The sequence below is a fragment of the Dreissena polymorpha genome, chromosome 5 (genome assembly GCF_020536995.1).
Source record: "Dreissena polymorpha isolate Duluth1 chromosome 5, UMN_Dpol_1.0, whole genome shotgun sequence".
Classification (NCBI taxonomy): Eukaryota; Metazoa; Mollusca; class Bivalvia; order Myida; family Dreissenidae; genus Dreissena; species Dreissena polymorpha.
This window is the reverse complement of record NC_068359.1, coordinates 7,496,680-7,511,589: the sequence shown is the minus strand read 5'-3', so window position 1 is coordinate 7,511,589 and position 14,910 is coordinate 7,496,680. Positions and strand designations below refer to the sequence as shown.

At 39.2% G+C, this 14,910-nt stretch overlaps 1 protein-coding gene across 1 annotated transcript in view; it reads right to left on the bottom strand.

The window, feature by feature from the left end:
- Window positions 1–14,910, bottom strand: part of LOC127831684 (uncharacterized) — a 126,025-nt gene that overhangs the window by 4,668 nt on the left and 106,447 nt on the right. The window contains 9 exon segments of the mRNA XM_052356705.1: window positions 32–133; window positions 700–944; window positions 1,170–1,376; window positions 1,726–1,883; window positions 2,323–2,459; window positions 7,026–7,183; window positions 10,170–10,324; window positions 11,140–11,265; window positions 14,239–14,412. Of these exon segments, the coding sequence (XP_052212665.1) occupies window positions 32–133; window positions 700–944; window positions 1,170–1,376; window positions 1,726–1,883; window positions 2,323–2,459; window positions 7,026–7,183; window positions 10,170–10,324; window positions 11,140–11,265; window positions 14,239–14,412 (1,462 nt within the window).

The window sequence follows — 14,910 nt, the reverse complement described above, 5'->3', positions numbered from 1 at the left end:
AAAACAAGCTACAAGCCAAATCAGTACATACCTTCCTGGTGAATGAAGAGGAAGGTAGGCACTCCCGCAATGCCGAGCAGGTCGGTCAGGTCTACATTACTCTCCGTCTCAACGTTGGCATCTCGCTGGATACCTGACATGGAAAGAAATCTGCTTTGTCTTTGTGTTCATACGCCTGTGTATTTATATTTGCTTGCATGAAGAAACATTCTGGGCCAAGTGGGAGGTTTCACCAGATAGTGTAACCAGTCAATCCTCTCCCTGACAACCAAAATATTTTTTAATTTTGACAGGTCTGAGGTGATGACCCCAGTTTTATTCTTCAAATTTGTGTTTTAAATTGGTCAATTTCGCTATGATGTGAGCTTTTTACACACTTGGGCTATCATCATAGCTTACTTTCAAGGCATCATATCTTCAAATCATTCTTGGACAATACACCATTGTCATATCGAAAACCACTTCTACATAATGATAAATCTAATTCACCAATGACATTTAACCCTTTGCATGCTGGGAAATTTCTTTGTCTGCTGAATTTCTAAAATTAGCATTTTTTTTCAAAGAATACTATCAGAATAGAAAACAGTTTGGATCATGATGAGACACCACATTCTGTGGTGTCTCATCTGGATCCAAACTGTTTGCAAAGGCCTTCAAAATACGGTTCCAGCACTGAAAGAGTTAATACAGCCTTACCCCCAGTGGTGTTCTTCCAGATATGATTGGAGGCCTCATAGATGGAGGACGCGCACTGGCTGGTAGCGTGCCATATAGACCCGTCCTCCCTCCACCCATTAGCCGTGATCATGTGGATCAGGTCCTTGCGGTTATTCACCACCGTGCCAGAGAGGTTACATGCAACCGCAATGAAGTTGAACTCCTTATTTGTTTCTCTGGCAAATTTTGCGTAGTAACTCATGATTTTCTGGGACGGCAGACACCTGATGGAAAAACATTAAAGAAAAATGTAAGATGGAAATACTGGTATATGACAACAATAATGTATTAGGTACATGTTTTTGTGTTTGTGCGTTTTCTGTTAAGCTTATTTCATTTTTAAGCACTGGGAAAGGTTGGTTAGCAAAGCAGGTAAAATATATTAATTTAATATACATAATTTGTAACAGTGTTTTCCCTATTAAAGCCAAGTATTTTTAGTAGCATACCATGGAGTCCAGAAGAATATAGCCGTAGGGAAAAGGCGACTTGTTCCCTGCAGGAGGGGCTTGTACTCGCCCTCAAACACGTCCAAGAGGCTACATGAGGGCGGGGGCACATGCTTCTTGAGCAGCCCCTGATTGGCCAGCTTCTTGGCCAACTGTCTCTCGTACGCGATGGAGTCCTGGTACTTACAGCAGCCCTGGTCTGGGTAACTGAAAATAGGGGCACCAGTCTCACATATAGGGGCACCAGTCTCACATATGCTAATGAAGGGTTCCTTTTAGACGGATGCAGTTGTTTCTATTTAACATTTTATTCATCATAATTATATGAATATGTTTTTGGACAAACTTTATAACCATGACAAGTGCTTCATTAATTAAATATTTATAGCAGATTTTACCAATGCAAACAATCATGCCAATTATTGCAAATCTCATGGAAAATCAAGTATCTATATTCAACATGCAAGCGTACTAGATGGACTACGGAACATTTATAACTCCCTCCAATAATTGGTATTACAATTTGACAGCAAACTTAAAACTAAAGCGCTCTTACAGTTTGCCAATGCTGTGTATGCTGTGATAGCAGTAGAAGGAGAAAGGTCTGAAGGCCTCGGAGAGAAGGTCGATGCAGTTGGATTCCTCACTGGCAGCCGAGGGCTTATCAGTCAGTGCTACCATAGTCAGCTTGTAGATGGGCTGCTCTGTACCCAGCTGCAACATTTGGGAGGCGCAATATAGGAATCTCCTTGGCAATATTTGCTTTGGTTATTTTTGTTTAAACTGTAAATTTTGTGTGATTAGTTTCTCAATTGAAAAGGGTGTAGTTATGTGACTGAAAGTACTTTTGTTAAAAAATATTGACTCCCTATTACCTAATTTTCAGTTGGAAACACAAAAAACTTGATGTGAGGAAAAATGTTTTAATGAACAAATGCAAGGCAAAAGTACATAAAGTGTATGGAAATTATTCAAAATTTAATTTCTTGACTCAAAAGGAAAAGATTGGCTTTGTGAAGTTTCATTAAAATTGAAATGTCTTCTTCAAATTAATGTCAAGTATTATGAAAGCTGAATAACCTTTTTCATAGCAACTTCTAGCTAAGTCATACCTGATAATTGCAGACAGAAGTAACTACTTCTTAAGCATTACCTTGATTCTAACAGTTTTCACTCCTTCGTGCATGGGGTTCCCATACTGTTTGCCATCAATGAGCACGTTGTATCCAGAAAGCTCTATATCAGGGTTCGACTGCGGACACTGCCAGCTCACATGCGCTATGAGCTGACCTGAAGCAAACCAAAACAAATGCATTCATTCTCTTTTTGGTGCCCTATTTTTATGTCCCCCAGTCTATACTGGGGGACATATTGTTTTTGCCCTGTTTGTTTGTTGGTTTGTTTGCGTCAAACTTTAACACTGGCCATAACTTTCGCAATATTGAAGATAGCAATTTGATATTTGGCATGCATGTGTATCTCATGGAGCTGCACATTTTGAGTGGTCAAAGGTCAAGGTCATACTTCAAGGTCAAAGATATGGGGGGGGGGATGACATAGTGTTTCACAAACACATCTTGTTATTGAGGAATATTTTAGTTACATATTTTTTGTCGTAAAAGAATATAAAGATATGTACATGTCTATCTTAACCCATTTATGCCTAGTGGACTCTCCCATTCTTCTAAATTGGATCAATTTATTTCCAAAATTAGGAATATCTAGTATATCTATTTCTATATTTAGAATATTTCTTACAGAAATTCCTTTAAGCAAACAGCGCAGATCCAGATGAAACGCCACCTCATGCAGCGTCTCATCTGGGTCTATGCTGTTTGCCAAGGCCTTTTTTCTAGACGCTAGGCATCAATGGGTTAAATTGATAATTTAAAGAAAATTACCTATTTCTTTGCCTATTTTTTGGACACAAGTGACTCAGATTTGAACTTGGACTACATATTGTCAAGATTAAACATTCTACCCAAATCTTAGCAAGAATCAGTCATAAATGCTTCTTCTAGAGAGGTAACAAGCTTTTTCCAATATTTTACATGGTGACCTAGTCTTTGATTCTACTCAACACAGATTCAAACTTGACCTAAATATTGGCACAATAAATATTTGTACCACATTTCATTAAAATTAATTTTAAAATATGGCCTTTAGAGTGGGAGCATACACTGATCACAATAGCTCAACATGAGCATTTGGTGCTCAGCTGATCTATGAGGTGTGCTCAGCTGATCTATGAGGTGTGCTAAGCTGATCTATGAGGTGTGCTCAGCTGATCTATGAGATGTGCTAAGCTGATCTATGAGGTGTGCTAAGCTGATCTATGAGGTGTGCTAAGCTGATCTATGAGGTGTGCTCAGCTGATCTATGAGGTGTGCTAAGCTGATCTATGAGGTGTGCTCAGCTGATCTATGAGGTGTGCTCAGCTGATCTATGAGGTGTGCTCAGCTGATCTATGAGGTGTGCTCAGCTGATCTATGAGGTGTGCTCAGCTGATCTATGAGGTGTGCTCAGCTGATCTATGAGATGTGCTAAGCTGATCTATGAGGTGTGCTCAGCTGATCTATGAGGTGTGCTCAGCTTATCTATGAGGTGTGCTAAGCTGATCTATGAGGTGTGCTCAGCTGATCTATGAGGTGTGCTAAGCTGATCTATGAGGTGTGCTCAGCTGATCTATGAGATGTGCTAAGCTGATCTATGAGGTGTGCTAAGCTGATCTATGAGGTGTGCTCAGCTGATCTATGAGGTGTGCTAAGCTGATCTATGAGATGTGCTAAGCTGATCTATGAGGTGTGCTCAGCTGATCTATGAGGTGTGCTCAGCTGATCTATGAGGTGTGCTAAGCTGATCTATGAGATGTGCTCAGCTGATCTATGAGGTGTGCTCAGCTGATCTATGAGGTGTGCTCAGCTGATCTATGAGGTGTGCTAAGCTGATCTATGAGGTGTGCTCAGCTGATCTATGAGATGTGCTAAGCTGATCTATGAGGTGTGCTCAGCTGATCTATGAGGTGTGCTAAGCTGATCTATGAGGTGTGCTAAGCTGATCTATGAGGTGTGCTCAGCTGATCTATGAGATGTGCTCAGCTGATCTATGAGGTGTGCTAAGCTGATCTATGAGGTGTGCTAAGCTGATCTATGAGGTGTGCTCAGCTGATCTATGAGGTGTGCTCAGCTGATCTATGAGGTGTGCTAAGCTGATCTATGAGGTGTGCTAAGCTGATCTATGAGATGTGCTCAGCCGATCTATGAGGTGTGCTAAGCTGATCTATGAGGTGTGCTCAGCTGATCTATGAGATGTGCTCAGCTGATCTATGAGGTGTGCTAAGCTGATCTATGAGATGTGCTCAGCTGATCTATGAGGTGTGCTCAGCTGATCTATGAGGTGTGCTAAGCTGATCTATGAGGTGTGCTCAGCTGATCTATGAGGTGTGCTAAGCTGATCTATGAGGTGTGCTAAGCTGATCTATGAGGTGTGCTCAGCTGATCTATGAGATGTGCTAAGCTGATCTATGAGGTGTGCTCAGCTGATCTATGAGGTGTGCTCAGCTGATCTATGAGGTGTGCTCAGCTGATCTATGAGATGTGCTCAGCTGATCTATGAGGTGTGCTCAGCTGATCTATGAGATGTGCTAAGCTGATCTATGAGATGTGCTCAGCTGATCTATGAGATGTGCTAAGCTGATCTATGAGATGTGCTCAGCTGATCTATGAGGTGTGCTAAGCTGATCTATGAGGTGTGCTCAGCTAATCTATGAGGTGTGCTCAGCTGATCTATGAGACGTGCTCAGCTGATCTATGAGATGTGCTCAGCTGATCTATGAGGTGTGCTAAGCTGATCTATGAGGTGTGCTCAGCTGATCTATGAGGTGTGCTCAGCTGATCTATGAGGTGTGCTCAGCTGATCTATGAGGTGTGCTCAGCTGATCTATGAGATGTGCTAAGCTGATCTATGAGATGTGCTCAGCTGATCTATGAGGTGTGCTCAGCTGATCTATGAGGTGTGCTCAGCTGATCTATGAGGTGTGCTAAGCTGATCTATGAGGTGTGCTCAGCTGATCTATGAGATGTGCTCAGCTGATCTATGAGATGTGCTAAGCTGATCTATGAGGTGTGCTCAGCTGATCTATGAGGTGTGCTAAGCTGATCTATGAGGTGTGCTCAGCTGATCTATGAGGTGTGCTAAGCTGATCTATGAGATGTGCTAAGCTGATCTATGAGGTGTGCTAAGCTGATCTATGAGGTGTGCTCAGCTGATCTATGAGATGTGCTCAGCTGATCTATGAGGTGTGCTAAGCTGATCTATGAGGTGTGCGAAGCTGATCTATGAGGTGTGCTCAGCTGATCTATGAGGTGTGCTAAGCTGATCTATGAGATGTGCTAAGCTGATCTATGAGGTGTGCTCAGCTGATCTATGAGGTGTGCTCAGCTGATCTATGAGGTGTGCTAAGCTGATCTATGAGGTGTGCTCAGCTGATCTATGAGATGTGCTAAGCTGATCTATGAGGTGTGCTCAGCTGATCTATGAGATGTGCTCAGCTGATCTATGAGGTGTGCTCAGCTGATCTATGAGGTGTGCTCAGCTGATCTATGAGGTGTGCTCAGCTGATCTATGAGGTGTGCTAAGCTGATCTATGAGGTGTGCTAAGCTGATCTATGAGGTGTGCTTAGCTGATCTATGAGGTGTGCTCAGCTGATCTATGAGATGTGCTAAGCTGATCTATGAGATGTGCTCAGCTGATCTATGAGGTGTGCTCAGCTGATCTATGAGATGTGCTCAGCTGATCTATGAGGTGTGCTAAGCTGATCTATGAGATGTGCTCAGCTGATCTATGAGGTGTGCTCAGCTGATCTATTAGGTGTGCTCAGCTGATCTATGAGATGTGCTAAGCTGATCTATGAGGTGTGCTAAGCTGATCTATGAGGTGTGCTCAGCTGATCTATGAGGTGTGCTCAGCTCATCTATGAGGTGTGCTCGGCTGATCTATGAGATGTGCTCAGCTGATCTATGAGATGTGCTCAGCTGATCTATGAGGTGTGCTAAGCTGATCTATGAGGTGTGCTAAGCTGATCTATGAGGTGTGCTCAGCTGATCTATGAGGTGTGCTCAGCTGATCTATGAGATGTGCTAAGCTGATCTATGAGGTGTGCTCAGCTGATCTATGAGGTGTGCTCAGCTGATCTATGAGGTGTGCTCAGCTGATCTATGAGGTGTGCTCAGCTGATCTATGAGGTGTGCTCAGCTGATCTATGAGGTGTGCTCAGCTGATCTATGAGGTGTGCTCAGCTGATCTATGAGGTGTGCTAAGCTGATCTATGAGATGTGCTAAGCTGATCTATGAGGTGTGCTAAGCTGATCTATGAGGTGTGCTCAGCTGATCTATGAGGTGTGCTAAGCTGATCTATGAGGTGTGCTAAGCTGATCTATGAGGTGTGCTCAGCTGATCTATGAGATGTGCTCAGCTGATCTATGAGGTGTGCTCAGCTGATCTATGAGGTGTGCTCAGCTGATCTATGAGGTGTGCTCAGCTGATCTATGAGGTAACCAAATAAATTTGACTTGTGACCATGTTGCTTTTGCATCATTTTGACTTGGTCATTCAATTAATACTGGACAAATGTTGCACAGGAAATTTTTAGGCTTTTTTAACTGGTGACAGAATCGATATTTGATCAACTATAATTGTTCAATAATTTTTTAATTTATGACACAATTGATATGGGACAAACTTGACTTACGTGACACACATATTGTTAGGATCATTTTTACCAGTGACCAAACTGATTAGGCCCATCTTGACCTGATTGTATTAGAACGATATCAAAATGTCTGCCCTGTGTGTACCTGTGTAGTTGTCCATGGCCGTGAAGCAGTCCTCCAACACTTCCTCGACACGGGTCAGTGTGTGCGCCGCCTCAATGACGGCACGGTCCTTCTCGGCACGCATTGGGTGAGTCAGCGCACCAATCTGCTTCAACTTGTGACCCACCTCACGGATCAATCTGCAGGCAAACACACAGTGTGAGGTTTGAACAAAACCAGAATAATAGTGCTCATAGTTTCACCACCCTTGCTCATCCAGTATTACTGTTTGTTTTTTACCCAGGGGGGCCTAGGACCATGGCGAAGAAAATTCCAAAAGGCATTTAAATGAGGATTAATTGAAACAAGGGCAAAAACAAGATCAAATCTACTCAATTTAAAACTCCATTAGATGTGTACGCCAAAGGAATAAATCAAGCACAGATGGAGTGTCACAATGATAGTCACTGTTTTTGCTGAGTTCTAGGATAACAATATTGGTCAACAGGCAATTAAGATTGAGATTGATATGGGGGCATATCGGCTGTGATTGATATGGGGGCATATCGGCTGTGATTGATATGGGGGCATATCGGCTGTGATTGATATGGGGGCATATCGGCTGTGATTGATATGGGGGCATATCGGCTGTGATTGATAGGGGGGCATATCGGCTGTGATTGATATGGGGGCATATCGGCTGTGATTGATAATGGGGCATATCGGCTGTGATTGATATGGGGCATATCGGCTATGATTGATATGGGGCCATATCGGCTGTGATTGATATGGGGGCATATCGGCTGTGATTGATTTGGGGCATATCGGCTGTGATTGATATGGGGGCATATCGGCTGTGATTGATATGGGGGCATATCGGCTGTGATTGATATGGGGCATATCGGCTGTGATTGATATGGGGGCATATCGGCTGTGATTGATATGGGGGCATATCGGCTGTGATTGATATGGGGCATATCGGCTGTGATTAATATGGAAGCATATCGGCTGTGATTAATATGGGGGCATATCGGCTGTGATTGATATGGGGGCATATCGGCTGTGATTGATATGGGGGCATATCGGCTTTTGCTTGTGAAAAGAGCAATGCGGTGTTTCCAAAACCTGGCACAGCACTGTGCACAAGGCCATGGGTAAAACAGTTAATGTACCGATACTGTATCAAACTGAACAAAGAATATAAGATTCTGTGTACCCTATATTGTTTCCCTCTACAGATATTTACAGACAAGCTGAAGGAAACCAAATGTTCATTTGAAGTTTGTACAGTGCTATTCGACCTACCACAACAGGGAACCATATATGTGCATGAAAGTAGGTATGCTATATTGGCATACATGTACCAGGGTATTGTGCAAACATTGTGCAGCCTTTTCAATTAATTTTTTTTTAAATTTTGATGTGGATTGTATGTCCAATAATTACATTGAATTTTGTGATTGTACTGGTGTTGAATGGAAACAAGAGCACCGCCTTGCGGGTGCAGACCGCTCATCTATTTTCTTTTTAAAGGTGAAGGGACTCTCATTTCAATCACAAAGGAGGAGTGGAGTGAAGAGGGGTGTATAGTGTGGGGTTGTGGACATTTATTACATTATCTTCCAAAAAAGCGAAAAAAAAAAAAAAAAAAAAAATCGGGGGGGGGGGGGGGGGGGGGGGGGGGGGTTTGGGTGCGATGGTTGGACGGTATTTCAAACATAACCGTTTAAAAAAAAAAAAAATCAAACAAAAAATTGGGGGTGGGGGGTGGGGGGGTGGGGTGGGGGTATATAGTGTGAGGGTGCGGTGGTCATTTGTGAGATGATCTTAAAAAAAAAAAAAAAAAAAAAAAAACAATTAGGGGGGGGAGGGGGGAGGGGGGGGAGGGCACGGGGATGGTTTGGGTGAAGTCTATTGTGGTATGTCAGGTAAGAGTAGTTTCATCAAAGTATCAATCAAATCTAATCATAAATAAAGAAGTTATGGCAATTTTAGCAAAATTTAATAATTTGACCTTGAGAGTCAAGGTCATTCAAAGGTCAAAGTAAAATTCAAGTTGCCAGGTACAGTAACCTCATGATAGCATGTAAGTATTTGAAGTTTGAAAGCAATAGCCTTGATACTTCGAGTAGATCGAAACACAAAATTTAACCATATATTAAAAGTTACTAAGTCAAAAAAGGGCCATAATTCCGTAACAATGACAACCAGAGTTATGCAACTTGTCCTTTTACTGTACCCTTATGATAGTTTGTGAGTGTTCCAAGTATGAAAGCAATATCTATGATACTTTAGGGGTAAAGTGGACCAAAACATAAATCTTAACCAAATTTTCAATTTTCTAAGTATAAAGGGCCCATAATTCCGTCCAAATGCCAGTCAGAGTTACATAACTTTGCCTGCACCGTCCCCTTATGATAGTTCATAAATCTTGCAAGTATGAAAGCAATAGCTTTGATACTGTAGGAATAAAGTGGACCTAAACACAAAACTTAATCAAATTTTCAATTTTCTAAGTATAAAAAGGGCACATAATTCTGTCAAAATGCCAGTCAGAGTTACATTACTTTGCCTGCACAGTCCCCTCATGATAGTTAGTAAGTGTTGCAAGTATGAAAGCAATAGCTTTGATGCTTAAGGAATAAAATGGACCTAAACACAAAACTTAACCAAAATTGTCAATTTTCTAAGTATAAAAAGGGCACATAATTCTGTCAAAATGCATGCCAGAGTTATCTAACTTTGCCTGCCCAGTCCCCTCATGATAGTAAGTAAGTGTACCAAGTTTGAATGCAATAGCATTGATACTTACTGAGAAAAGTGGAACTAAACGCAAAACTTAACCAAAATTTTCAATTTTTTAAGTATAAAAAGGGCACATAATTCTGTCAAAATGCACGCCAGAGTTATCTAACTTTGCCTGTCCAGTCCCCTCATGATAGATAGTAAGTGTACCAAGTTTGAATGCAATAGCATTGATACTTTCTGAGAAAAGTGGACCTAAACGCAAAACTTAACCGGACGCCGACGCCAACGCCAACGCCGACGCCGACGCCGACGCCAAGGTGATGACAATAGCTCATATTTTTTTTCAAAAAATAGATGAGCTAAAAAAAGAATCACACAATTCAATGCCAAAAACTTTCACTGAGCAAATAATAATAAAAAAATAATAGTTTGTCTAACCTGTCACGTTTGTTCACGAGGTCACAAGTTATTTTCTCAATCTGTCTACGCTCGTCAAATCCAACAACAGTCGCGGCAATTCTGGGTGCATCAGGTGCAGGGGTCGGCTGCAGACGGATGTAGTCAGAGCAGATGACCTCACTGGTGTTGTACAGCTGAAATAAAAACGAGGCTAAAAATTGTACAGCTGAAATAAAAACAAGGCCAAACATTGAACAGCTGAAATGAAAATGAAGCTAAATATTGTACAGCTGAAATGAAAACAATGCTATAAATTGTAAACAGCAGACAACCTCACTTGTGTTCTTGAACTGAACTGAAAACGAGGCCATAAATTTTAAAACTGACATGTAAAAGAGGCTACACTTTGTACAACTGAAAACAAGGCCAAGGAATATACAACTATAATGAAAACAAGGCCATGGAATGTACAACTACATGTATAATGAAAACGAGGCCATGTGATGTTTAACTGAAATGAAAATGATGCTAAAGATTGTAAACAGCAGTCTTGGAACAAATGACTAACAATAATTGTGTCTTACAACACCAGTCACAAAGTATCTGCACAATCAGTTCAATGGAACATTGATTCATGTTTATGACTGTGTTTATTAAAACTATAATTGTGCTAACAGAAACACAGTTCTCATTAATGTTTCCCTACTTAACAAATGTGCACAGCAATGGGCTTTTGCAACCATTTTGAAGTTCTAAACTGAAGGAATTGTAAAATGCATTTTCTATTGTAAGGTTGGGTATTATGTTCTCATTTTATCCTTTAGCCGTATACAACAAATAATATACTGGTTCTGATGAGAATTAAATGCCGTCAATACTTGATTTCCATGAAGCACCAATAAGCACCAATAAAAACCATTGTTGATAGCTCATTGCCTACATTTTAAAATAAAAACTGTTAAACTCAAAATGAACTGATCATGGCACTGATAGGGGCTCTGGTACTTACATGCACTTCTAGGTAGATGTTGTAGCTGCCCTTCTTGATGTGTTTAAATTCAGCCTCACGTGTGTCTGGGTGTACCGGGCCGATACTCGTCACCAGCTTCTCGGTGTCCTCCTCCGTACAACACACCTGCAAAGGTAAGTGGGGAATAGAGTATGAACTGAGACATTAGTAAGAATTGAGTATGAACTGAAGCATAAGTAAGAATATAGTATGAACTGAAGCATTAGTAAGAATTGAGTATGAACTGAAGCATTAGTTAAAATATAGTATGAACTGAAGCATTAGTAAAAATATAGTATGAACTGAAGCATACGTAAGAATTGAGTATGAACTGAAACAAGAGTAAGAATAGAGTAAGAACTGAAGCATTAGTAAGAATTAAGTATGAACTGAAGCATAAGTAAGAATAGAGTAAGAACTGAAGCATTAATAAGAATAGAGTATGAACTGAAGCATAAGTAAGAATGTGGTATGAACTGAAGCATTAGTAAGAATAGAGTATGAACTGTAGCATAAGTAAGAATTGAGTATGAACTGAAGCATTAGTATGAATAGAGTATGAGCTGAAGCATTAGTCGGAATAGAGTATGAACTGAAGCATTAGTCGGAATAGAGTATGAACTGAAGCATTAGTAAGAATTGAGTATGAACTGAAGCATTAGTAAGAATATAGTATGAACTGAAGCATTAGTAAGAATTGAGAATAAACTGAAGCATTAGTAAGAATTGAGAATAAACTGAAGCATTAGTAAGAATTGAGTATGAACTGAAGCATAAGTAAGAATAGAGTATGAGCTGAAGCATAAGTAAGAATATAGTATGAACTGAAGCATTAGTAAGAATAGAGTATGAGCTGAAGCATAAGTAAGAATTGAGTATGAACTGAAGCATTAGTAAGAATGTGGTATGAACTGAAGCATTAGTAAGAATAGAGTATGAACTATAGCATAAGTAAGAATTGAGTATGAACTGAAGCATTAGTAAGAATAGAGTATGAACTGAAGCATAAGTAAGAATTGAGTATGAACTGAAATATAAGTAAAAATATAGTATGAACTGATGCATTAGTAAGAACAGAGTATGAACTGAAGCATAAGTAAGAATTGAGTATGAACTGAAGCATTAGTACGAATTGAGTATGAACTGAATCATAAGTAAGAATATAGTATGAACTATAGCATAAGTAAGAATTGAGTATGAACTGAAGCATTAGTAAGAATAGAGTATGAACTGGAGCATAAGTAAGAATTGAGTATGAACTGAAACATAAGTAAGAATATAGTATGAACTGATGCATTAGTAAGAATAGAGTATGAAATGAAGCATTAGTAAGAATTGAGTCTGAACTGAAGCATTAGTAAGAATAGAGTATGAACTGAAGCATAAGTAAAAATTGAGTATGAACTGAAACATAAGTAAGAATATAGTATGAACTGATGCATTAGTAAGAATATAGTATGAACTGATGCATTAGTAAGAATAGAGTATGAACTGAAGCATTAGTCGGAATAGAGTATGAACTGATGCATTAGTAAGAATAGAGTATGTACTGAAGCATTAGTAAGAATAGAGTATGAACTGAAGCATTAGTATGAATATAGTATGAACTGAAGCATTAGTAAGAATTGAGAATAAACTGAAGCATTAGTAAGAATGTGGAATTAACCGAAGCATTAGTAGGAACAGAGTATGAACTGAAGCATTAGTAAGAATGTGGAATGAACTGAAGCATTAGTAAGAATAGAGAATGAACTTATGTATAAGTAAGAATATAGTATGAACTGATGCATTAGTAAGAATAGAGTATGAACTGATGCATTAGTAAGAATAGAGTATGAACTGAAGCATAAGTAAGAATAGAGTATGAACTGAAGCATTAGTCGGAATAGAGTATGAACTGATGCATTAGTAAGAATAGAGTATGAATTGAAGAATTAGTAGGAACAGAGTATGAACTGTTGCATTAGTAAGAATAGAGTATGAACTGATGCATTAGTAAGAATAGAGTATGAACTGAAGAATTAGTAGGAACAGAGTATGAACTGTTGCATTAGTAAGAACAGAGTATGAACTGTTGCATTAGTAAGAATAGAGTATGAACTGAAGCATTAGTAAGAATAGAGTATGAACTGAAGCATTAGTAAGAATAGAGTATGAACTGAAGCATTAGTAAGAATTGAGTATGAACTGTAGCATTAGTAAGAATATAGTATGAACTGATGCATTAGTAAGAATAGAGTATGAACTGAAGCATTAGTAAGAATTGAGTATGAACTGTAGCATTAGTAAGAATAGTGTATGAACTGAAGCATAAGTAAGAATAGAGTATGAACTGTAGCATTAGTAAGAATAGTGTATGAACTGAAGCATAAGTAAGAATAGAGTATGAACTGAAGCATTAGAAAGAATAGAGTATGAACTGAAGCATTAGTAAGAAATGGTAAGGATTTAATCGATGAAAAGACAGCTAGAATAATTTACAGCATAGCAGTCCTATAAAGCAGGGATACAGAGGGAAGTAATGCAATAATTACACAACAACATTTTGGTTGGAGAAAATCTAATTTAACAACTTAAAGAAATAAGGTTAGAAATCATGTTTAGATATACGGTGACAGTTCAAACCAAGAACATTCTTGTTTTCATAAACTTACATCTGCAGTATAATACATGTACAATCTTATAAAGTTGACTCATAAGGGATAATTATTTATTGGTCTTTGTTGATTTTGATATAAAATCACAAGTGATCGGAGAAATAACTATTTCCAAGAGTTGCGCCTCCCAGAGTGAGAACATGTATTTTCTATCATCAAAAGAGCATACAAATTTATATTCTCACATAATATATTTTTCAGTAAATGCTTTTTCACCGTTTGTTTTTTAATTTTCAATTGGTTTAACTGAAGAATACTTACATCATGATGTCAAAATATTTTTTGAAACAGGTTTAACATCACAGACATTCCTTAATAAACCCAAGGAAAACTTTTTCAACAAGTGAATGACAAATACTGGTATTCCCTTATAAACCACAAAAAATCATAAAATAATGTTAAAGTCAAAAATGAGTCCATTTTCCCGATATGCTGAACTCACCCTGAAGTGTTTGATCTTGACTCCCTCAGTAAGGTACGGGTCCTCCCAGCCTACACGTAGGTTGGCACTGGTGTGTGTGGGCAGGCGGTGCAGCGCCGGGGCCCTGGCGCCAGGCCACTCCACAACCAGCGGCTCTGACGGCTTGCTGTTCATCTTGTCAGATGCAGTCAATGCCTAGAACAGTGGAAATAGAGATTAGTACTTACAAGTACATCATTGTAAGAAAAGAGAAATAACTATTTTTGAAAGTTTTACTCTTTAGTAATTCTGTAATACAAAACATATAAAGTCTTATGTCAATATAATATTGAGAATATTTGCTGGTTTTGTACAAATTTGTCATAATCTCATAATTGGATATTGAGAAAAAGTTGAATGTCAATTTTTAGTTTCAGCTTTTGTGATTTTGGTTCATCGTAACACATCAATCCCTCTGGATAATTTGGTTATTCCCACAGCACACGACCACACTGAAATTAAATGTCTTTCAGTAAAATATAAAAAGCTGTATTTTATTGTTGGCACATATTCTGGGTCTTCATACCACTCAGCCCCATGAGTGGAATGACCTTGCAAACTGCACATGCTAATCTGGGATGACACGCTACGTACATGCATTAAGCCCCATTTTCCCACAGCAAGGCTCATATGTTACACTTTGTATGCCACTTT